Source organism: Mobula birostris, chromosome 3, assembly GCF_030028105.1.
Source record: "Mobula birostris isolate sMobBir1 chromosome 3, sMobBir1.hap1, whole genome shotgun sequence".
NCBI lineage: Eukaryota > Metazoa > Chordata > Chondrichthyes > Myliobatiformes > Myliobatidae > Mobula > Mobula birostris.
In genome coordinates, this window is record NC_092372.1 from 35,002,207 (window position 1) to 35,027,649 (window position 25,443).

Here is a 25,443-nt window from a genome sequence, read left to right on the forward strand (position 1 = left end):
TAGTCAGGTTAATACTTCAGCACGGACTAGATGTGCCACAAGGCCTGTTTCAGTGCTGTAGTGTACTATAACTCCATAACACTAGATTGGCTACAGATTAAGGACTTTGAATAATTAACAACAATGTGCTAGATTTGTAAATGTTTCTCAGGCTGGAAAATTTTTAGCTCTGAGAAAAGGCAAATGATATGACTGGAAAATTAGTCATCTCTGAGCCCAAAGTACACAGGTGTTTCCAACAGGTGGACAGTCACAAGGCTGCGGGGCCAGACAGCATTCCAGGGCGAGTATTTAGGATGTGCGTGGCACAACTGGCAGGTGTGTTTACAGACATTTTTAATCTGTCCCTCTCCCAGTGTAGAGTGCTCTCCTGTTTCAAAACATCCACCATTGTCCCTGTACCTAAAAAGACCAAGGTAATATGTCTGAACGACTGGCCTCCTACCACATTCACCTCAATAATAAGCAAATGCTTTGAGAGGCTGGTCAAGCACTACATCTGCAGCTTGCTACCACCCAAACAGGACCCCCCCTACAATTCACCTACTGACACAACCAATTGACAGACGATGCAATAGCCACAGCTCTACACAACATCCTTACACATGTGGAGAAGAGGGATGCTTATGTGAAAATGCTGTTCTTGGACTTCAGTTCAGCATTCAACACCATAATTCCCTTCAGGCTTGACAAGAAGCTCAGAGACCTTGGCCTTCACCTTTCCTTGTGTAGCTGGATCCTGGACTTCCTGTCAGATCGCTGGCAGGTGGTAAGAGTGGGCTCCCTCACCCCTGTCCCTCTGAGCCTCAACACAGGTGTCCCTCGGGGCTGCGTACTAAGTCCTCTCCTTTACCCTCTGTATACCCATGACTGTGTCACCACCCAGAACTCCAATCTGCTAATTAAATTTGCTGACAACACTACACAGACTGGCCTAATTTCAAATAATAGGCAACCTACAGAGGAGTCATCGCCCTGACACAGTGGTGTCAAGAAAACAACCTCTCCCTCAATGTCACAAAAACAATGGAGCTGGTTGTGGACTACAGGAGGAATGGAGACGGGCTAAACCCTCTGGACATCAATTGATATGGGGTTGAGAGGTGAATAGCTTTAAGTTCCTCATCTTAAACATCATCGAGGATCTCACGAGGTCTGTACATGCCAGCTGTGTGGTGAAAAAGGCACAACAGCGCCTCTTTCACCTCAGATAGTTGAAGAAGTTTGGTATGGCCCCCCAAATTGTAAGAACTTTCTATAATGGCATGATTGAGAGCATCCTGACTGGCTGCATCACTGCTTGGTATGGGAACTATACTTCCCTCAATTGCAGGACTCTGCAGAGAGTGGTGCAGACAGCCCAGCACATCTGTAGATGTGAACATCCCACTATTCAGGACATTTACAAAGACAGATGTGTAAAAAGGGCCTGAGTCACCACAACCACAAACTGTTCCAGCTGCTACCATCCGGGAAATGGTACCACAGCATAAAACCCAGGACCATCAGGCTCCAGGACAGCTTCTTCCACCAGGCCATCAGAATGCTTAATTCACGCTGACACAACTGTATTTCTATGTTATATTGACTATCCTGCTGTACATAATATTTATTATAAATGAGTATAACTGCACATTGCACATTTAGACAGAGGTGTAATGTAAAGATTTTTACTCCTCATGTATATGAACTATGAAAGTAATAAAGTCAATTCAATTCAAAATGGATTGTTTCTTTCGGTGCAGAGAAGGATGAGGGGAGGTTTAATTGAGGGACTTTGGTGAACAGGAATTACCAATTGCCCAAAGCAGAAGGATAAAAAAACAAGCAATATATATTTAAAGTAATTGGAGGAAATTTTACAGTATGGGTGAGGAAAATACAGTTCATGAAGAGTTATTGGGAGTCTGGAATTTTCGTCACATTTAAAAAGTACTTAGACTGGTACTCCTTTGACCAACACAGACACAATGATCAAACAAAATTCTTCCATGCCATAACTTTTATGATTTTCTGGTCTCTTGTCAAACCATTTTATTTTAAAAAATAACACTCTGATATTTGACAATAGTTTATTCATAGTCATAGTCATACTTTATTGATCCCGGGGGAAATTGGTTTTCGTTACAGTTGCACCATAAATAATTAAATAGTAATAAAAGCATAAATAATTAAATAGTAATATGTAAATTCTGCCAGGAAATAAGTCCAGGACCAACCTATTGGCTCAGGGTGTCTGACCCTCCAAGGAAGGAGTTGTAAAGTTTGATGGTCGCAGGCAGGCAGGCAGTAAAAAGTTCACACGCACAATATAATATTATTAAGCAGAATACAGCCATCTACATTTACAGCTTAGACAAACATAGATAAGATATAATGTATAAAGTATAAACGTAATAGTATAAGTACTTTAAACAGCAATCGAACACAGACATGATGGGCCAAATGCCTCCAGCTCCAATGTAAATTTTCATGAATTGCAGTTCTACTGTTGAACCAGTAGATGGCATAAAGGCACTGTACACCAAATTAATGTTACAGTACCTCATTATTGACATCGCATAAATGTGAAACAGCATCAATAAAATATGAAAAGTGACCAGTGCAGGTTGAGAGTGTGTCTGAGAGTTGGGCAGTGGGGGTGGAGGGGGGAGGTGGTAGGACATTCAGACAGAGTATACACATGTGCTGGGTGGCAGCTGGGTGTTAAATCCAGCAGCCTGGGTGTTTTACGCGTTGCTTCTCTCACCATTCTGCAAGCCCATGCCTTCTTGCAACAAGCAGTCAGCAGAGAGCTCAGCTGGTCAAGCAACAACTGTGAGGTATAAAGGAATCGTCCATGTTTCAAGTTGAAGCCCTGCATCAGGATAAGTGTGTACAGGGAAAATGGTAGCTGAAGGCCTGTTAGCAAACAAATGTTGTTGGCAAGATGCTAGTGTCTATGTCCAAGGAAGAAATGACTAGTCATTTAGAAAAGCATTATGTAATCATGATAGTTATGTCATGTTTGACAAACTTGCTTGAGTGCTTCAAGGGCATAACCACCAAAGTTGATAGGAACCTATGAACAGTGATTTGGGTTTTCACAAGGCACTTATTTAATTGGGTTCTCTTAATCTAGTTTTAGGACTTACACAAAGTTCTGGTCATATTTATGCAGAAATAGAGAGAATTCTGCAGTGCTCACAAACTTTCTAGCACCACTGTATTTGAACTCTGCTATAGGATATAGATAAGCTGAGTGATTTGGAATGTGAGTTTTGAAAATGTATATTAATGCAGGAAAGTGCAAGGGTAGGCACTTTGAAAAGAGGAATGTAAAGGCAGACTATTAACAAAAAGGAGAAAGACTGCAAATAGGTGAACTATAAAGGGATCTAGGTATTCTGCATGAGTCGCACCAAGTTAGCAAGCAGGTTAAGAGTGGTTAGTAAGACAAATAATATGCTAGGTTTCATTCTAAGAGGGTACGTGCTTTGAATTATTAAAGTACTATTACAAGGTTCTGATGAGACCACACCTGAAGTACTGCAGACAGTTTTGTTCCCTTTGAAAAAGGATAAGCAATAAAGCTCTAAAATTAGCTAGCTAACTATTCAAATTTCCTGGTGGTTTAGCATAAGGTTCACAGGCCATGGACTCACTGTGACTCTGAATTCCATGCTACCTTTCACACACCAGGGCCAAGATTCTCACGCTTTCTTTCATTCACTGTCGTTCCCACCTCCACGCCCACCCCCACTCCACACGAGTTCCCATGTTCTCCTTCACTAATTGCAGCCAGGGTTTCTATCTCCCATTTAAACTCATCAAGGCCCTAACTCCCATGTGTCCTTCAAATTCAACTTTTTCTGTTTCCCCGAGCTTCATTTAAATATACAAGTTTAAGTTTACTGTCGTTTCAACCATATACATGCATATCGTCAAACAAAACGATGTTCCTATGCACCAAAGTAGACAACACAGTACATATAACTCACATACAACAGATAAAGTCATATTACCACAAATAAATAGCCAAATAATAAGGTGCATCTATGTCACAAGTTAAAAAGTAAACATCGTCTTCACAGATAGTGAGACCTGGGTGTGCCAGGGAGTTCAGAACAGAATTCTCGTGGCTCAGGGGAAGAAGCTGTTTCCCCTCCAAACAGTTCTTGTCCTAATGTTATGATATCTCTTGCCTGATCGCAAAGGGTCAAGGAGATTGTTGGATGGATGGGAGGGGTCATTGACAATGCTGAGGGGCACATTGCTTCTGGTAACAGGGCCTTGTTTCCCATGCTCCCTTTAAACTTACAGGATTTACTGCATAATAACTAAAAAATGTGTATTAAAAATGAGGATCTAAAATAGATATAGCATTCAATAGTCCTGTTGGTCTGACATTATCAAAGTCCCTAGCATGCTGGATTAATGAATCATGGCACTGGAGACAGTCCAAAAGAAAATCACGTAATATAATTCTCCCATCTTTACCATCTATACTTGGAATTTAGAAGAATATGGGATGATCATATTGAAACATGCAGGATCCCGAGGAGATAGGACAGGGTATGTCTCCATTAATGAGAGAACAATAGACAATAGACAATAGGTGCAGGAGTAGGCCATTCGGCCCTTCGAGCTAGCACCACAATGCACTGTGATCATGGCTGATCATCCACAATCAGTATCTAGTTCCTGCCTTATCCCCATAACCTTTGATTCCGCTATCTTTAAGAGCTCTATCCATCTCTTTCTTAAAAGCATCCAGTGACTTGGCCTCCACTGCCTTCTGAAGCAGAGCATTCCACATATCCACCACTCTCTGGGTGAAAAAGTTTTTCCTCAACTCCGTTCTAAATGGTCTACCCTTTATTCTTAAACTGTGGCTTCACCAGGCTGAGCATCACCTGTCATTCAAAGAATCCCTCCTTCCTTTGTCTGTGAAGAAATGCACAAGGAGGCAATAAGTCCTTGAAGGTAACATCAATATTGTCCTGTCGGTCACCATAGCAACTTTCGAGCTGCTCGGTGCTGTCTCCAAAGTAAATCTCAGTAGAAATCCAAAGTTACTTCCAATGCCTTAAAGTGACAGTCCAACCGTTAATCTTCGTCTCCCTCTCTCCTTTCCAAACAAACCATCAATGATGAATGTCTCTCTCGGTCTCTCTTCAAACAGTTAATAGGGGCACTCCTGGACCCCCTCACAGGTCGAAACTTTCATCTGCACAGAAGGGATAAGGACATGATCACTCAAATCGAGTAGAGACCTACTCCTGTTACTATGACCTTTAAACAAGCTCCAGTCCCGACAGACAAACTCAGAACGACTGTTAAGGTGTGACCAAGGCGGTGACCTAATTCTGATATTTGACAGCACGGATACCATCCAGTCACATACGGGGAAATATGTTATCCTAAAGTTGAAGTGAACGAAAACGAACCAGGAATACAAACACAAGGAAATCTGCAGATGCTAGAAATACAAACTGAGATTCCGGAGATGTCATCGTTCAGAATGGCAGCTTAAATCAATAGCTCCTCTGGAAAAACGCATATTTTACCCCGTTAATACATCAAATATAAGATCTTTCGAAAATATCTGAATTAATAAGGAGGGCAAGAATGGGGAAAAAGAATGGAGATAAAAAAAGCACCAATGCGGAGCCTATGGAAGAGAGAGGTGCAGCGAGCAGCTCTCCTACACATGCGCATGGCAGCGAGGCTGACACGGGGCCTCGTGCAGGCGAAGCAGCAAATATGATAAGGATTCTGGAAGGGATAAGGGAAGTCCAAAAACATATAAAACAGCAATTCAATGATATAAAGTCAGAGCTCGCCAACGTCAATCAGAAAATAGCGGTGGCAGAGACACAAATTGAGGAGATGGAAGATTGCATGTAAAAAGTGGAACAGATACAAAGTAAGACGATAAAAATATTAAATCAACAGGAAAGTAAATTGTTTGACCAGGAGGGAAGATTACGACAGAAAAATATCAGGATTTATAATGTTCCCAAAGGAGTGGAGGGATTAACGACGATAGACTTTGTAGACAAGCTGCTACGGGACATGCTGGAGATTCCCGACTATGGAGATTGAAACTGAGGGGATGTATCGTTCGCTCGTCCCGCAGCCTCCTGGAGACAGAGAAAGTAAACCACACTCAATAGTAATTAGATTCCTTCGATTCAAGAGCAAGGCGGAGATCCTGCGAAGGGCCTGGGGTAAGAAGAAGGTGTTTTGGAACGGGAAGTTAATATATTTCAATCATGATTACCACCCGGTGGTCCTACAGAAACAAGGAATATTCCGAAGCGAAACGAATATTAACGCAAGAACAGATTAAATTCCAAACTCTGTACCCTGCTAAACTGAGGGTATTTTACCAAGAAGGGATGCGACTGTACCAGACAGTGGAGGAGGCGACTACAGACATGAACAACAGAGGACTGTTCATTAGCGTGGTCAAACCAAGGAAAAGTCTGGCTGAGCAGTTATCCCGATCTGCTTGGGAAATAGTAAGAGAACCTAGAAAGCAGGGGACGGGAGCAGACGAGAGAAGGATATTAGGAAGAGACTGTGAGTTCTCCGAGGGCAGCCCTCACCTCCTCCAGAAGAGCCATAGGGTTTGGCTAACTTTAAAAGTGCTGATAAACTAAACAGAAGCAAAAATAGACAGTGATATACTTATCTCAAGAAATACGTATTATAATGTGGATTTTATATTACTCAATTCTTAAAAATTCATTTATTCATTCCTTTTTCCCCCACCTAAATGAGAATATATACATGGGAGGAATACACAGGGAAATCATTTCTGTGTAATAGACATAGTTTTTTTTCACCTACTTTTATACATACTGCACCGGGGCCCCTCAACTCACAAGTAGGCCCCACGGTTAGACTTTTCTTCTAGCCCAAACCATGGTCATCTAGAGACCCCAGCCTTGGAATCACACCTTTGTTACCCTTTTTTAATTATTCGTGTTTCTTGGCTCTATTTGTTCAGGGAGTAGATTGATTAAGTTATATTCTAACAGATAAATACAGATGGCTAAGGACAAAGGAAAATTCATTTTTTTTAATGTCAATGGGCTGTTGAATCCAGTCAAGCACAGTAAAATTCTATCAAAAATGAAAAAAGAACAAGCCAATGTAGTATATTTACAGGAAACTCACTTAAGTTATAATGAGCATGGAAAATTAAAAAGAATGGGTTTCACTAATTTATTTTTCTCCTCATATAAATCAGGACATAGAAGAGGAGTTGCTATTCTCAGCTCAAGCAAGCTAAATTTTGAAAAAGTATTCGAAATGGGAGATAAGGAGGGCAGATATATTCTGGTAAGGGGGAATATAGATGGAAATCCAGTTACTTTATTGAATATATATGCACCCCCAGGAAGTGATATTAGTTTCTTCCAGAAAATTACTAATATTATGGTAACAGAAACAGAAGGTCTCTTGATATGTGGAGGAGATTTAAATTTACAATTACAACCAAAGTTAGACTCTTCCAATTGAAAAACTTATGAAACAAAGTCCTTACATAAGAAAGTTAACACAATTTTTGAGGATGTTGGTCTAATTGATATATGGAGGGACCTTTTCCCCGGCAGAAGGAATTACATTCATTATTCTGCCCCCCATTCTGTATATACAAGAATAGACTATTTCATAACGTTTGGAAAAGATAGAGACAAAATAATCACCTGTGGAATTGGGACAATAGATGTAAGTAACCATGCACCTATATATTTATCTGTTGATTTTGACCTACAACCAAAGAATACTATTTGGGAACTAAATTCAAGTCTACGCAATGATTCCTATTTTAAGGAACAAATTAAAAAAGAAATTGGTCTTTACTTAGAATTCAATGATAATGGAGAGGTTTTGCCTCCCATTCTATGGGATACTCTGAAGAGGGAAAATTATGGCGATATCCTCATACAAGAAAAAACTAACAAATAAAACATTAGAGGAATTACAAAATAAGCTGAAGGAACTAGAAAAAAGTACAAATTGAGTTTGGCACAGGATACACTAGAGGAAATTTTAAAAGTTAGGAATGAAATTAATACTTTGGCTACCACAAGAAATTAGAAAAAAATTAATGTTTCTGAAACAGAGACACTATGAAAGTGGATCTAAATCTATGAAAATACTGGCGTGGAAACTGAAAAAAAAAAGACAGCAGAAAATACAATTCATAGAATAAGGCATCCAAGAACATAAGTGATAAAAAATAAGCGAAGTGAAATTCAAGAAGCTTTTGAAATGTTTAACAAAACTCCAAAGTTTCAGGGCGAAGCATAACCCAAATTGACACCTTCATGAATTCTTCCACTTTAAGGAAAGAACAAAGTAGAACGATGACTGCTGACATAACTGAAGCTGAACTAAAAACTGCAATTAGTAGGCTTAAATTAAGCAAGTCACCAGGATCAGATGGATATATGGCAGAGTGGTATAAGGAGTTTAGAAGTGAATTAATTCCTATCTTACTCCCCACACTGAACTGGACCCTAAGAAAGGCGCAAATGCCACCCAGCTGGAAGGAGGCGATAATCTCAGCTATACCGAAAGAAGGCCAGGATGAAATGGAACGTGGGTCATTTGTTCTTAATGTGGATTATAGAATATTTACCTCCATCATGGCCAAACGATTAGAAGAGTTTCTACCCACACTGATGCATAATGATCAGACAGGTTTTATACAACAACTCCAAACACGACAATATACGAAGGACACTTCACATTATGGATCATATAAAAAAAAATGAAATTGAAGCAATAATGATAAGCGTGGATGCTGAAAAGGCATTTGATTCAGTTAATTGGAATTTTCTTTACAGAGTTTTACAGAGATTTGGTCTACATGACACAATTATTAAATACATCAAACAAAATGAAGATATCAGGGGAATTACTATTAAATGGACAGAGCATAAATTGGCCTGTTACGCGGATGACACTTTGATCTATCTGGGGCAACCAACATACTCTTTACCTAAATTGATGCAATCCTTTGAACAATATGGCCAATTATCAGGATACAAGATCAACATAGATAAAACCCAAGAACTTTCATATAAATATAGCCCACCAAGAGAAATTGAAAGTAGATATCCTTGGGCATGGGAAACAGAGTCTGTCAAATATTTGGGCATCATTATGCCAAAAGATTTGGCAAAATTATCAGAATGCAATTATCAGCCTATATATAAAAAAATTAAGGAAGATATAACAAGATGGAACCTAATTCCTTTTCTTGGTCTCAATTCAAGGATTGAATCTATTAAAATGAATATACTGCCCAGACTACTATATCTCTTTCAGACCCTACCAATAGAGATTAACCAAAATCAATTCAATGAATGGAACAAGATGCTATCAAGATATATATGGCAAGGTAAAAGGCTTAGGGTTCGTCTCAAAACTTTTGCATTAGCCAAGGAAAAGGGGGGATGGGGCCTACCTTCTCTTAAGAGATTATTTTGCAGCACAGTTGAGAGCTGCGTTTTGCTGGTGCAACCCATTATATGTCGCTCAATGGAAAAACATTGAGGAGAGGATACTTTCCATCCCTATACAGGCAATTTTGGCTGATAACGACCTACAAAGTTACATAAATAATATTGACAACCTGTGAAATGGACTCTTAAAATATGGAAAACTATTATAAAAGAATATAAACTAGAGAGAAATATTGCAATTCTTAAATGGTGTGCATATGACTCAGATTTTACGCCGAATCAACTGGATGCTAGATTTAAGGGCTGGACGGCTAAAGGAATAACAGCTATTTGCAATATAATGAAAGAAGGAACACTGTTCAGTTTTGAAATGCTCAAAGAGAAACACATTAGAAAAACAAGACTTTTACCAGTATTTACAGATGCGACAGTATGTTAATAGGATGGTTAAAAATGTAACCAAGGCAAGTACATGTCTGATGGAGCTATTTAGAAAAGTATGTAATTCAGACAACGGTAGTAGAAAAATTTCAAGCCTAAATAAGGGTTTGTCAAATCTTAAAACACATTCGACTTCATACATTAAAACAAAATGGGAGAAGGAAGGAGGAATAATAATATCTGAGGAAGACTGGACAATAATATGGAAGTATCAATGGAAGTGTACCAGTTCACAGAAATGGAGGGAGTTCGGGTGGAAAAACTTGATAAGATATTTTATTACACCCTCTCAGAAATCCCATTATGATAGTAACCCCCCTGCTTGCTGGAGAAATTGTGGAAATCAAAATGCAAATCATTATATTTTCTGGGAATACCCCATTATCAAAGACTATTGGAGTAGGATACATAATGCCCTACAAGATATCTTTAAATGTGAAATACCCTTAGAGAGTAAGACCATATATTTTGGGTATATACCTCAAGAATGGTTGAAAAGAGATACATAATTAATGAATGTACTGCTGGTGGCTGGTAAAAAGACTCTTACCAGGAAATGATTATCACAGGAGAGCCCAACTTTAAATGTATGGATGGAAATTACAATGGACATTTACAAAATGGAGAAGATAACAGCATCTGTTAATCATAAGTTGGAACAATTTTATTCATACTGGAAAAATGGTTTAACTACATAACACCTCATACACCTGATTTTATTCTCACAAGTCAATGAATATGTTGTAAAAAAAAGATCACTCCCTACTCTGTACATAGTTTTCTTCTTTCGATTGTTCTTTCTTTCCTCTCCTTTCTATAAGTGTATACCTCAGATAAATATTACGTGGAGATTTGTGACAAATGATTATATGATATATATGTACAGTATCTGAAATACATCTTACGGAAATGTTTGTTTGATGATGAAATTCAATAAAAAATAAATTACAAAGAAAGAAATACAAACCATCAGGGCGACTCAGCGCATGCGCAGTACCCACCTTATGACTCGCGCTGCCCGGCTCACACGTGACCCCGCCTCCCGGTGGAACTGTTGTAAATGACGTAACGCCTTACCCCGTGACCCTTCCCAGCAGCGTGTGCGCGGGGAGCTCCGGACAGGTTGAGGATGGCGGAAGTGGCTCGTCCGAGGAAATCACGACAGGCTGCAAAGGGGCAGGTAAAGGAGGGATCGCGCAGTGCAGGTCGAGTCTGTATGTGGGGTGCCATGTATGTATATGGCAACGCTCAAAATAACGGTGCCACTCTTAGCTGGAGGCAGTTTCAGGGCCGCGGGAAGGTTGCAGTGTATCCGAATTAGTAAGTTTCTACCTGATGAGGTGTTAGTGTAGAAGGGTCATGAATGCTCAGCGGCCACCGTCCCTATCAGAAGATTGGAGCACATCTCATGCTGTGGAAATCTGAGTAAAGCTTCATGCTTACAAAATGCGTGACTGTTCATAAGGTTTAAAAGCTCACTTTAGTGCCACTGTGATCTTGTTTTACATTACATCTGATAGGTGTACATTTTTACTGCTGCCAAAAGTTGATTATGTGTCTAATCCGTAGAGTTACTCTGCGACAAAATGAGAGTTTGTCTTGGTTGCACTATTTTAATAGAAAGCCGACCGATTATTTTACCTATAGTACTAAAACGTTAATCTCTAATTTGATTTGGATTTACAGGACAAAAAGAAAAAAGTTACCACAGAAATCAAGAACAAAGAAAGGTTGAAGCCAGAATTGGACCAGGAATTGGTTTCCAGTCAACCAACAAAAGTAGAAAATCCTACAATAGTTGATAAATGTCAAACAGATTTCTCAAAACTAAAAACTCAGGAGCAAAGTGAGGACCAAAGTGGGGTGCCTGTGGAAACTCTTGATCATGAATTATGTACAGAAACTGCATCCATTGCAACAGCTGAATCGAAATTTGATTCAAAACAGTTTACTACATTGGATGTTGAAGATAAACATGATCAGACAACAATAAGCTCAGGTGATGGCTCCAAACGTAATAGTGAGGTGTCTGAAAGTATTGAAATTCCAGACACTTATCAACAGCCTTGTTCCAGTAAGACTGTCACTGGAGAAGGCAGAGAAGACTTAAGTGTTGTTGAACCTGGGGGTTCAATGGACCATGGAAATGTTTCTTCTCAAAAAGTGGGAGTCACCTTGATGGAAAAGGGGATAATGATGAGGAAGGAAATGAGAAATCCTGCTGTCCTAACACTAGGTGATGGTGAGACAGAAATGGCTGGCGTGAATCTGCATAAAAGCATTGTAGATCTTCCTGTCCAGTTGACCTTTGAAAAGCTGTATCCTGACTTACCATCAGAGGATAAGAGAGATCTTGAAACTTCATTTGTAAAGCAGGTTTCACCTAATTTCAAGATGTTGTATCCAGAAATTCCACGTGAACCAGAAATTGTACCATTTTCGAAAGAAGAGCTGAAAATATTTGCATTAGGTTCATGGATAGAAAATGTGGATGCTTATACAGAAGAGTTTCTTTCAGTGGCAAGTCAAGACAAAAATGAACTTTATGAGCTACTCATGAACTACGGAAGATGCAGGAAACAACTTCAGCTGGCTGTGACAGAACTGCAGACAATGATATGTAATTATAACAGTATTGAAAAAAGACTATGGACTTTCAAAGAAGAGCAGCTGACCATCCAGGTCAGTCCTTATTTTTGGTTAAATTGAACTCACTCTGAACGATCAAACAAAATATTCATAATTATTTCTACTTGTACAGATTAACCTTGTTTTTCTGGTTTGATTAGTGCACAGTTGCAAAATTGGAGATGAAAATTAGGCAATGAATTCTATGTTTGGTCTCTTCAAGATTATGATAACATTGTTATGAATGTAATCTGTGGCCACATATCTGACTCCTAAGTCTGAGTCCCGATCCACAATCATTGGTATGGGGAATCTTTAACAATTGTTTTTGCAGCTGTAGTTCTGTAATGCTGTTCATGTGCAGTCTGCAGGTAATTTTGTCGATCTTGATTGAAACTGTTGCATGCAGCTCCTGTCAAAAGCTCCCAGTGTTTCTTGGTAGTGAGTTATTTGCACAAAATTATTGGAACTTGTGCCAGCTCTTTAAAATTGGTTGTAGAAATAACTAAGCTTTTTTCTTCATACCTTTAACATCTGTTTCGAGAGGTCTTGTATTTTGATAACTTTTAGGTCTTTGTCATAGTTATACAACGTGGAAGCAGTGCTTCAGGACAGCCTGTCCATGCTAACCAAGTTGCCTGCCTGAGCAAGTCCCATTTTCCTGTATTAGGCCCATATCCCTGTACACTCTTCCTATCCAAGTATCTGGCCAAACATCTTGTAAATCAGGGTCAAGTCAAAGTAAGTTTGTTATCAAAGTACATTTACGTTACCATAGCCAATCCTGAGGTTCCTTTTCTTGTGGGCATTCACAGTAAATACAAAGAAACAGTAGAATCAATGAAAGACAAATAACCAATGAGAAAGAGATGACAAACTCTGCAAATGCAGCAAGAAAAAAATAAACAATGATAAGCAAAAATTAAAAGTTCAAAGTAAAATGTATTAACAATATGTACATGTCACCACACACAGCCCTAAGATTGTTTTTCCTGCGGGCATGCTCAGCAAATCTATAACTAAACCGGATCAATGAACAACAAGCTGTGCAATTTCAGATATAAATAAATAACAAGAAAAAGAGTCCTTAAAGCAAGATCATTGATGGTGGTAACACCAGAAATAAAGTAAGTGTAGTTATCATAAGGTGAGGGTGTTACCATCTTTTGTTCAAGGGCTTAATGGCTGAAGGGTTAAATTGAGATGAAGAGTCCTTGAAAATGAGTCCATAGGATGTGTTCAGGCCAGTGTTGGGGTGAGTGAAGTTATCCCCTCTTGTTCAAGAGCCTGGAAGGCTGATTGTTAATAATGGTTCCTGAACCTTGCGGTGAGAGTCCTGAAACTTCTGTACCTTCTTCCTGATGGCAGTAGCGAGAGAAGAGCATGGCGTGGATGTTGGGATCCTTGATGATGAATGCTGCTTTCCTGTGAAAGTGCTCCATGTACACACGCAGAGTGGTGCAGAGGGCTTTACCAGGACGGTTTGAGCTGTATCCACTACTCTTTGTAGGCTTTTCGTTCAAGGACAAAGGTGTTTCCATACCAGGCTGTGATGCAACCAGTTAATATACTCTCACTGCACAAGTAAAGAAGTTTGTCAAAGGTGACGTGCTGGATTTATGCAAACCTCTAAGAAAAAAGAGGTGCTGCCATGCTTTCTGTGTAATGGTGCTTATGCACGGGACTCAGGACAGATCGTCTAAGATGATATCACTGAGCAATTTAAAGTTGCCTACCCTCTCCACCTGATTCCCCGATGTGGACAGGCCCTTGGACCTCTGGTTTGCTACTCCTGTAGACAATAGTCAGCTAATGGTCTTGCTAACATTGAGTGAGAGGTTGTGGCACCACTCAGCCAGATTTTCAATATCCCTCCTATATGCTGTGTCATCAGCAGACGTAAATATGGCATAGGAAATATGCTTAGCCTCACAGTCATAAGCGAGTAGAGTGGGGGGGGGGGGTTAAGCACACAACCTTGTGGTGCATCTGTGCTGATGGAGATTGTAAAACAGATGTTGTTGCCAGTCTGAACTGACTGGTCTGCAAGTGGGGGAATTGAGGATCGAGTTGCACAAGGAGATATTGAGGCCAAGGTCTTGCAGATTATTGATTAATTAGATTTGAATGGATGATAGTACTGAATGCTGAGCTGTAGTCAATGGCGAGCATCCCACTGTACGCACCTTCACTGACCAAATGTTCCAAGGTTGAGTGAAGAGCCAGTGAGATGGCATCTGTTGTTGACCTGTTGTGACGGGTCAAATTGGAATAATCCAAGCCTTCTCATGTAGGAGTTCAAGTGTTTCATCAGCAACCTCGCTAAGCACTTTATCACATTAGATATAAGTGCTATTGGACAATAAACATTGAGGCAAGTTACCACGGTCTTCTTGGGCACCAGTATAATTGAAGCCTGCTTGAAGCAGGTAGACAGCCAAAATGAGAGAAAGATGTCAGTAAACACTCCAGGCAGTTGTTCAGTACAGTTTTTTAGTACCCAGCCAGGTACCCCACCTGGACTAGTTGCTTTCCGTGGGTTCAGCCTCCTGAAGGATGCTCTCATGTCACCATCAGAGACTGAAATCACAGGGTCACCAGTGGCTGTGGGAGTTCGTGAAGGTGCCTCCATGTTTTGATGGTTAAAGCAAGCATAAGATGCATTGAGCTCATCTGGGAGCAAACCCTTGTTTTCACCTAGATCGGTTGGTTTCAATTTATAGGAAGTGATAGCATTCAAGCCCCGCCATCTATGGTCCCTCTGTATTTTTTTACAGTTGCGTAGATCAACCATTGCTCTGAGCAGGAAAATTTTACATGGCGTAAAAACTGTGTGGCACCTTAAATGTTTTTTTGTAATATGCACATCAAACAAGCAAACCACAACTCAAAACACAAGTAAGTGAAGTCAGGCAGTCAAACCAACTGATAGGCACACTGGCAAAGTAAAATGTATTGACTAGATGGCACCAGCATTCAGCAGGCTGGTGGTTTATTAACAGTGAGGTACCGACTTCCTTTCTGTGTTTATTGTTACAATTTGTAGGGGTTGTAACTTAAAACACTGATGTAAATGTGTTAAAGATTGTGGTTAAGGTTGTGGCACTTATTATTTGGAAAATTTTTGGATTATATTCATTAACACAATTATAGTGTATTTCATAATTATATTGACATGAATTGCAAAATTATATTAGCATAATTTCAAAATTATATTAATGTTATATAAAAGAAAATTCCAGCTGCGCAACATCAAGGGCTATGTGCGTGGGAACGTCTCAGTTACTACATGGCTTAGCACCAGCACAGCTTGGAGGGAGCAGTGCCTTCCATAGCTGTCGAGCACCTTTCAGTGATTCTAATTTGGTCCAACATGTAATAATTGTTACAACCTGTACTTCGCTGGCAGCCCGGTCCATATACCCTCAATCCCCTTTCAATTTCTCCAATCCTACCTTACATCCTTTACTTTTAGATTCCCGTATTCTGAGAAAAAGACTATAACAATTCACCTTGTGCATGTCCTTCATGGTTTTATATGTCTCTGTAAGGCCATTCTTCAGCCTCCTATACGGCAGGGGGAAATAGGTCCCAGCCTATCTGTTTCTCCTTGTTATTCATGCTTTCCAGACCCAGTAACATTCTTGTGAATCTTTTCTATACCCTTTCCAACTTAATGACGTTGTTCCGATAGCTAAGTGACCAGATCTCTCTCTGACATGTTGTACACTTATAATGTGGCACCCCACTCTTGAACCTGGCTTGTAAGTAAGTGTGCCAAATCTATCTATCTATCTGTGTTACCACTCATAAGGAACTATGTACTTGTACTGTTAGTTCTACAAGATCTCCAGGATCCTGCCACTTACTTTGCAAGTCCAGCCCTGATTTAGTTTACCAAAATGTGGTAGTTCACACTTCCTAAGTTAAACTGCATTTGCCATTCCTTGGCCTTTTTCAGTTGTTCTAGATACCACTCTAATCTTAGATAACATTTTTTTATAGTCCAGTATGCTACCAACTTTGGTACTCTCTGCAAACTTACTAGCCATGTTCTCATCCAAAGCAATGATATCACAAACAACAATGGACCCAAAACCAAATGCTAGCTACAGACCATCAATCTGAAAAGCAATTCTCTACCACTCTTTCCAATTTCGTATCCAGTTGGCTAGCTTACCCATGATCCCATGCAGTTTAACCTTCCAGATCTACCATGCAGCACCTTTGGTCAAAGACCTTGCTAAAATCCATGTAGTAGTCCTCTTGGTCACCTCTTTGAAAAACCCAATCAAATTCATGGGACTTGATTTCCCATGCACAAAGCTAGGCTCATAATATCCCTGAATGCAGGTAGATCCTGTTTCTTAGAATTTCCACCATCAATGTTTGACTCACCGGCCTGTAGTTCCCTGGCCTTGCCCTTGTAACCCCTTTTTAAATAGAGGCAAAATATTGGGCTTTCAGTCTTCCAGTACCTCGCCCTTTCTAACGATGGTACAAATATCTCTGCTAGGATCCAAACAATTTCTTCCCCTGCTTCCGACAATGTCCTAGGGTGCACTTGGTTGAGCCTCAAGGATTTATCTACCTTTATGCACTTTAAAAACACGACCACCTCCTCTTTTGTAATGTGGTTTATTTATGGATGACACTCTTCAATTCTCTTAAATGCCAAGCCACTTCAAGTCCTTTCACATACCCTATCTAATTATTTACAGTACTGTAAAAAAAGTCTTGGGCACATGTATTTAGCTATGGTGCCCAAGATTTTTGCACAGTGCTGTAGTAATTTTGCGTATTCCCCTGTACTTCTGCAAAAAAAAAAAAAAATCATGACAGAAGTGAGTGTTGATAAACCTGATTCTTGTATCAGTCTCTATTGTGGATAGAGAATGGGAAAGGAGTAAGGCGAAGAGAATCATGGTTGGGAAGAGGTGAAGGGAAAGAGGAGGGAGCGGGAAGAACCTGAGAGACATTCTGTAATGATCAACAAACCAGTTGTTTGGAATCAAATAACCTTGCCTGGTGTCTCTGGGCTGGGTGTGTCTGCACCCACGCCACTGCCCGCCCCAGCACTCCTCTGCCAGCTGTCCCACAGTGCCCCACCCTCGTAAGTGCCAACATCCTTTGCTCCCGCCAGATTTAGATTTGCTCTCTGCTTCACATTGGCAAATACCGTACTCAACTTCCAGATGTCCCTTAACTCCAGCCTCTGACAGTTCCTGTCTAAAGCCACCAAAATCAACCTTCTCCCCCACTATAGGATTTATGGACCCGTCCCATCTTTTTCCATAACTTTTTTAAAAAATTAATTTGGAAGTACTCCTTCACTGACACTTCTTTCAGTTACTCTGCCACATTTCTCAATAGGAGGTCTAGTGCTGGCCCCTCTCAAATAGGATCATCTACATATTGTCTGAGAACACTTTCGTGAGGCGTTTAAATTTCCTTCCACCGAGGTCGTAGGACTTGCAAGTCTAATCAATATTGAGAAAGTTAAAATCTCTTACCATTGCAAGCCTAGTACACTTGCAGCTAATTGTGATCCCAATAGATAGATAGATACTTTATTGATCCCTAAGGAAATTACAGTGTCTCGGTAGCATTACAATTGCACAGATGTAAATATAACAAAAGAAGTAGAAAGGATAAAAAAATAAGTTACCTCAAACAGTCTAACAGGAGGGGGTCAACACTTCCCCAGCTGTAGGTGCGGTTGACTCATTATAGAGCCTAATGGCTGAGGGTAAGAGTGACCTCATATAGTGTTCCTTGGGGCAGCACAGTTCTCTTAGTCTATTACTAAAAGGCTTCACTGTTCAGCCAAGATGGCCTGCAGAGGGTGAGAATCATTTTGCAGAATTGCCAGGATTTCCTGTAGGATCCTTTGTTCTACGACAGCCTCCGGTGTACTCAGTTTGACTCCTATAACAGCCAGCCTTTCCATTCAGTTTATTGAGCCAATTGGCATCACCCACGTTGATGCCATTGCCCCAGCACACCATCACATAGAAGATTGTATTGGCAACAACAGACTGGTAGAACATATGAAGGAGAGGCCTGTGTACCCCAGAGGACCTCAGTCTCCTAATTCTGATTGACTATGAAGGGACCTATAATACAGTCCTACCAAAGTGGTTACCCCTTCCTCATTTCTGAGTTCCACCCATACAGCCTCACTAGACCACCCCCCGGGAATAACCCCTCTACTGTTGTGATGTTCTCCTTAAAAGTGCAACTCCTTCCTCTTGTCTTGCCTCTTCCTGCATCACACACGTAGCACCTGAACCCTGGAATACTGAGCTGCCAGATCTGCCCATCATTCAACTGCGTTTCTGCAAAAGTTGTAAAATGCCAACCCCATGTACTTATCCACGCTCTGAGCTTATTAGCCCTCTTGCCAGGCTTCTTGCATTAAAATAAATGCAGTTTAATATATCACGTCTGCCTCACTACTCTGTTGCCTACTGAAGTCCCTTGCTTTAAGTTCTGTTTATTTATTTAGTGATACAGCACTCAGTTGACCCTTTCAGCCACACCACCCCAATAACCCCCGATTCAGCCCTATCCAAATCACGGGACAATTCATAATGATCAAGTAACCTACGCCTTTGCACTGTTGGAGGAATCCAGAGCACCTGGAGAAAACCCACACATTCTATGAGGTGAACGTTCAGACCCCCTACAGAGGATATTGGAATTGATCTCCGAGTTGTAATAGTGTCATACTAACCATTATGCTACGGTGGCGCCCATTGCATTTGCCTTTGTCATCTGCCACATTACTGTATGGGCCCCATCCTGCTGCCAGACTAGTTTAATCCATCCCAAAAAAGCACTGGCAAATCATCCTGCCAGGATATGGGTTCCCCTCCATTTTAGATGCAGTCTGTCCGTCATGTACACCTTTGCCTCAGAAAAAGGTCCATCCAAGAACTTGAATCCTTCCTTCCTGTACCAGCTCCTCAGTCACGTATTCATCTACCCTAACTACCTGTAACATCAGGAGTAATCCACAGATTACAGTCCTTGATATGCTGCTTTTTAACTTTTTGCCTAACTCTATATCCTGTAGGTTCTCATCCTTTTTTCTACCTATGTCAGTGGCGACAATATGCACACTATCCTCAGGCTACTCGCTGTCCCCCTGGAGAGAGTTGTGCAACCATTTAGAGACATCCTTGATTGAACCTGGCAAGTTACAATCCTGGAGACTTCCTTGTGGCCACAGAATCTTCTCTATTTCCCCTAACGACTGAATCGCCTGTCATTACAGTTCTCCTTGTCGCCACCCTCCTGTGCTGTGCATCAGAGCCAGTCGCTGCTACTCCGAAAGTAAAAAAAAAAATCCCCTCCTCCCCCAAAAAAAATCTAAAACAATATGCTTGTTCATGCGGGGAATGGCCACAGGGAAATCCAGCACTCTGCCTATTCGCTCTACCTTTTCTGATGGTCACCCAGCGACCTGTTTCCTGCGCCCTCGGCATGACCACCTCACTAAGATCCCTGTCCACGGTGCTCTCGGCAATATAGGTGCTTCTAAGTGAGTTCAACTGTAGTGGTCAGTCACTTGCTGCTGATGGATGCACTTCCCAGAGATATAGTCACTAAGGGTACTGGCAATTTCCCTGATCTACCACATTGTGCAGAAGGACAATGCAATCGACCTGACTGCCATCTCTAAATCACTAAAGCTGCTGAGGAAAGTAAAAGATCTTACTTTTACCACTGATCAGCATCCTCAGCGATGCCTCTCAGGCCAAAACATCGGCACTTCCAACTCAACAGCAGATCGCATAATGGCCTGCCCACTTTGCTCGGCTCCCTTTAAATCCCAACTGTTGCATACATTCATAATCTTTAATATACCAATGAATTTTTGTAACTGTGCAGAGGGCCTAGTATGAAACTGCTCAGTCTGTTTAATGTATTGCCTGGAAGATCATGATCTCGGACTGCATCAGAAAGGGAATTGCATTGCAGATTCCCAGTCAGGCATAGAGTTGGATATTACTGGTTGAGAACTTTTGTTCAGAGTTGACGATGGACTGGCTGGTTTGTGTTTGATCTTCCTACCATATTAGTGGTGCAGTAACCAGTTTGGGTTTCGCGGTCGGTCAGTTCATGCAGAGAGAAATATTCTTTCATTTACATAGCAGTAATTGAGACTCCAAGTAGTTCACATGACTATTGGTAAAGGATAGACAGTTAACACAAATGGTGAATCTCATTTAACCTAAAGTAAGCGAGAAAGATCAACAGCTTGTATTTTGAAACACAAGATATTCTGCAGATGCTAGAAATCCAGAGTAAAACATAGAAAATGCTAGAGCAGCTGAGCAGCTCACAGCATCAATGAAAATGAATAAATAGGCCGAGACCCTTCATCGGGATGGGAAAGGAAGACAGCAGAATAAAATGCTGGGGGGGGGCGGTGGTGAAGGAGGACATTAGAAAGTGACAGGTGAAGCCAGGTGGGAAAGGTAGCAGCTGGAGAAGAAGGAATCTGATAAGAGAGGAGATTGGACAAGTCAAGTCACTTTTTATTGTGATTTCGACCATAACTGCTGGTACTGTACACCGTAAAAACGAGACAGCGTTTTTTAGGACCATGGTGCTACATGAAACAATACAAAAATGACACTGAACTACATAAAACAACACAAAAACTACACCAGACCTACCTAGGACTGCATAAAGTGCACAAAACAGTGCAGGCATTACAATAAATAATAAGACAATAGGCACAGTAGAGGGCAGTAGGTTGGTATCAGTCCAGGCTCTGGGTATTGAGGAGTCTGATGACTTGGGGGAAGAAACTGTTACATTGTCTGGTCGTGAGAGCCTGAATGCTTCGGTGCCTTTTACCAGATGGCAGGAGGAAGAAGAGTTTGTATGAAGGGTGCATGGGGTCCTTCATAATGCTGTTCGCTTTACGGATGCAGCGTGTGGTGTAAATGTCTGTAACGGCGGGAATAGAGACCCCGATGATCTTCTCAGCTGACCTCAGTATCCGCTGCAGGGTCTTGCGATCCGAGATGGTGCAATTTCCAAACCAGGCGGTAATGCAGCTGCTCAGGATGCTCTCAATACAACCTCTGTAGAATATGGTGAGGATGGGGGGTGGGAGATGGACTTTTCTCAGCCTTCGCAGAAAGTAGAGACACTGTTGGGCTTTCTTTGCTATGGAGCTGGTGTTGAGGGACCAGGCGGACACCAAGAACTTCGGTGCTCTTAACGATCTCTACGGAGGAGTCGTCGATATTCAGCAGAGAGTGGTCACTCCATGTCCTCCTGAAGTCAACAACCATCTCTTTTGTTTTGTTCACATTCAGAGACAGGTTGTTGGCTCTGCACCAGTCCGTTAGCTGCTGCACCTCCTCTCTGTATGCTGACTCATCATTCTTGCTGATGAGACCCACCACGGTTGTGTCATCGGCAAACTTGATAATGTGGTTTGAGCTGTGTGTTGCAGCACAGTCGTGGGTCAACAGAGTGAACAGCAGTGGACTGAGCACACAGCCCTGGGGGGGCCCCGTGCTCAATGTGATGGTGCCGGAGATGCTGCTTCCAATCCAGACTTCCAGTGGGAGAAAGGGAAGAAGGAGGGACACCAGGAGGAGGTGATGGCCAGATGAGGAGAACTGATGAAAGGCCAGAGTGGGGAATAGAAGGGGTATTCCAACAGATATTTTGATGTATTGAGGGTCTGCTGCACTTGAATAGGTGCTATATCTTGGACAAGTTGTTAAACAGGGACACCAATTCGTCCCTAGTATACGTATCTAGCCAATATTTATTTTCTGACTTCCTAAAGTAAATGATTTGTTTGTTAATGTTTTGTTTATTTTCTAAGAGTTTCCACATGCGTAAGTAGGCTACAATATTTGCAACACTTAAATGTTCCACATTGGCACTTTAGGGAACCCTTGGGTTGTGAGTGGAGGATGATGATGGGCTGGGAGGAACATTGATGATGATAAGTTTCAAGCAAGCTTTTTGGCACAGCAGTGTGTAAGAGAAGAATGGTGGGATTATCTGCCATTTTTTGTGGGATCTAGTAGGACACAGATGCCTTGCTTTGGCAGATTCTTGCCTGTGGCCTTTTAGCCTCATTCATACTATATTACTTTTAATCAGTAGTTGATGAAATAATATTCACTTGAATCTATTCATATTGGCAGTGTTAAAATGCATATTGAAGTCCTGATATTGAAAGCATTCATAAAAATAGAAATAATGTTGCCGTAACAACAGTTAAACATCATTTTTGTGATACTAGTTTGCTGATTGGATTCAAAACAAGTATGGAAATGAAAAAAGTTGCTCTATAATTTTGCAATGTATGTACTCAAAAATGAATTGACATTTCCCTTGCTACTTTTGTGCTCTGGTAATAAACACAAATGTATTACTTCTATAAGGGAACCCAGACCTTTTTTTGTAGCCTTCCTTCAATGTGGATATTTCTGTATTTTTTTTAATTCACAGGGAGTTTGTGCCGATCAAGCAAAAGTGATGACATATTATCGATTTCAGACTGTGGAGATGAATAAATTAGTTCTCGGAGAGCTGAAACGGGTGATGGGTATTACGGCTGATCACTTACATCAAACAATGGCTTTACATGCCTACACCTCAGTGGTTTCTCGCCTCCAGGTGGAATCTTACATTTACAGGTTGTTGAATAGCTCGCCAGCATTTAAAGCAGTGGCAGTTGTGCAAAAACAAGGTTAATATTCTGTCAATACTTAGTATTTTTATTACAAATTTTGTTTTGATAATGGATCTACACTATAACTTTGGCCTGGCTTCTCTTAAAATGAATGCTGCACGTTTGATACATGTATGATGTACGTGAATGTTTTGTTTAGTTTTTACTTTATTAAAATAATCTTGGTGACAAAATCTACTAAATTTTTACAGCAAATAGAGTATTAAATGCTGCAGTGAAACAATCTCATAGTGTGGATGGGTTTGCTTGTGATTTATTGCACAGAGTCCCCTATTCTCTGCAGCATCTTTGCTCCTGTATTTTGGAATTGGCATGCCAGCCCTGATGCAAGCAGTCTGGCTACAGTATATGTGTAGAAGTTTGATAGTGTTTAGTGACAAGACATGCCTCCTGAATATCCAAAGAAAGTAAAGGTGTTGGTGCACCCTCTTTATTATTGCATCTAGTGCTGGACGCAGGACAGGTCATCCATTATGTTAACAGCCAAAAGTTTGACACTTTTGATTCTCTCTACCTAGAATTTTCCCAGCATAGACTGTTTCATGTCCAACCTCCTTCCCCCTTCCTGAAGTCAGCAAACAGCTCTTTAGTTTTGTTGATGTTGTGCAAGAGGTTGTTGTTGTTGTGGCACTTAGGTGTTGTATCTCACTCTGGTAGCTGACTCATTGCCACCTGTATTTTGTCCAACAGCAAGTTTGAAGATAGCATTGAAACTGTGCTTAGCCTCACAGTCATGCGTATAGAAAGTAGAGCGTAGGGCTAAGCATGCAATCTTGAGGTGCACACGTGCCAATGATCACCGAAGAAGAGATGTTGTTATCAATCCTTGTTGACTAAGGTCTGCTGATGGAGGAATTCAAGTAGTCAGTTGCAGAAGAAGTGTTTTCTCTAGACATATATTGGATGAAAGCAAAGTTGAGACTTAATTAGAACAACATGAAAATATTAACAATGTAATTTTCAGCCAATATATAATCAAACTGCAGTACGTTTTTTTTAGGAAAGTCATGTGCTAAGCTTCATTAAGAAGCCAGAATAATGCATTTCATAAATCTAATCAAATAATTTTCATAAGGTATAAATATGCTGTTCATGTTTAGTTACCAAAATTTAACATGATGTACTTTTTAAATAATTGTCACATCATACAATTGTCTAACTTTTTATAGCTGATCAAGAAATAGATTGCAGCTATTCAGACCTGCAACTTTTAAAAGAAAGCATCAGTGTTCTGTTTAGTTTTACACGAAGAGTAACTGAAGATGGTCAATTCCATTGCGACATTCTTCTTTGGCTGCAGAGATTGGTATGAAATTTTGTTATAAGAATGCCTATTTTGATAAAGTAGATATAGCCGTTTCACTTTCTTTCTGGCTCCAGCCTCAGCTACCCCAGGTGAAGAGCACCAAGTATATACACTGCTTTCACTCTCATTTAATATGCCATTGTCATGTATCTGTATCAAATAATAATTGTTAAATACTCTTTGGCATCTTGCACTTTTGTTGAGACATGATCTGGAGAACAGCACACCAAAATGTGAATAAATAACTACTTTGCACTGGTTCAACATTTCTGAAAGCAATGTGCTGTATGTGTGCAACATAGTAATTCCTGATTTGTAGCTATTTTGTTCAACTGCACTTGTTCCCACTCACCTCATAACTTTTCTTTATAAGATGTATCTTAATTTTGGAAATTTCAATAGTCCCAACTTCCATAGCTTCATAGGGAAAAGAGTTTCAAATTTCTACAACCCACTGAAGGAAGGAAGTGCTCCCTGATTTCACACTTAGGTGATCCAGCTGTACTCACTTAATCTGGATCTCTATTCAAGAGGATGTAGTTTCTTGAAAGCTTCCCCAACAAATCCAGATGAGGTAAGATCCCTGAAAGTTCTAAACTACTTGAATACAATATCCTCAGTGGTCTCATAGTGTCTTAAAATGATTAAATTATATTATTCTGGTGATTCTGTACCAATTCATAGGCCATATACAGTATCCTAATCTGTGTTGCCTAGAAATAAATTCAGTATTTCTAAAGGGCTGTAGATGTGTACAATTCAAAAGATGTGTGCAATTGAAGATTTTGTCGATTCTGCATTTCTTCCACTTCTCATCAAGTCATACATTCCATTGGCCTTTCTGATTTCTTTCACTTCTGCAT

At 40.6% G+C, this 25,443-nt stretch overlaps 1 protein-coding gene across 2 annotated transcripts in view; it reads left to right on the forward strand.

The window, feature by feature from the left end:
- The first annotated feature begins 11,011 nt into the window (after window positions 1–11,011).
- Window positions 11,012–25,443, forward strand: part of epg5 (ectopic P-granules autophagy protein 5 homolog (C. elegans)) — a 126,414-nt gene continuing 111,982 nt past the window's right edge. For both annotated transcript variants that reach the window (XM_072252453.1, XM_072252454.1), the window contains exons 1-4: window positions 11,012–11,088; window positions 11,595–12,590; window positions 23,031–23,271; window positions 24,444–24,580. In XM_072252453.1, the coding sequence (XP_072108554.1) occupies window positions 11,038–11,088; window positions 11,595–12,590; window positions 23,031–23,271; window positions 24,444–24,580 (1,425 nt within the window). In that variant the 5' untranslated portion in view covers window positions 11,012–11,037. The remainder of the gene's footprint in view (window positions 11,089–11,594; window positions 12,591–23,030; window positions 23,272–24,443; window positions 24,581–25,443) is intronic.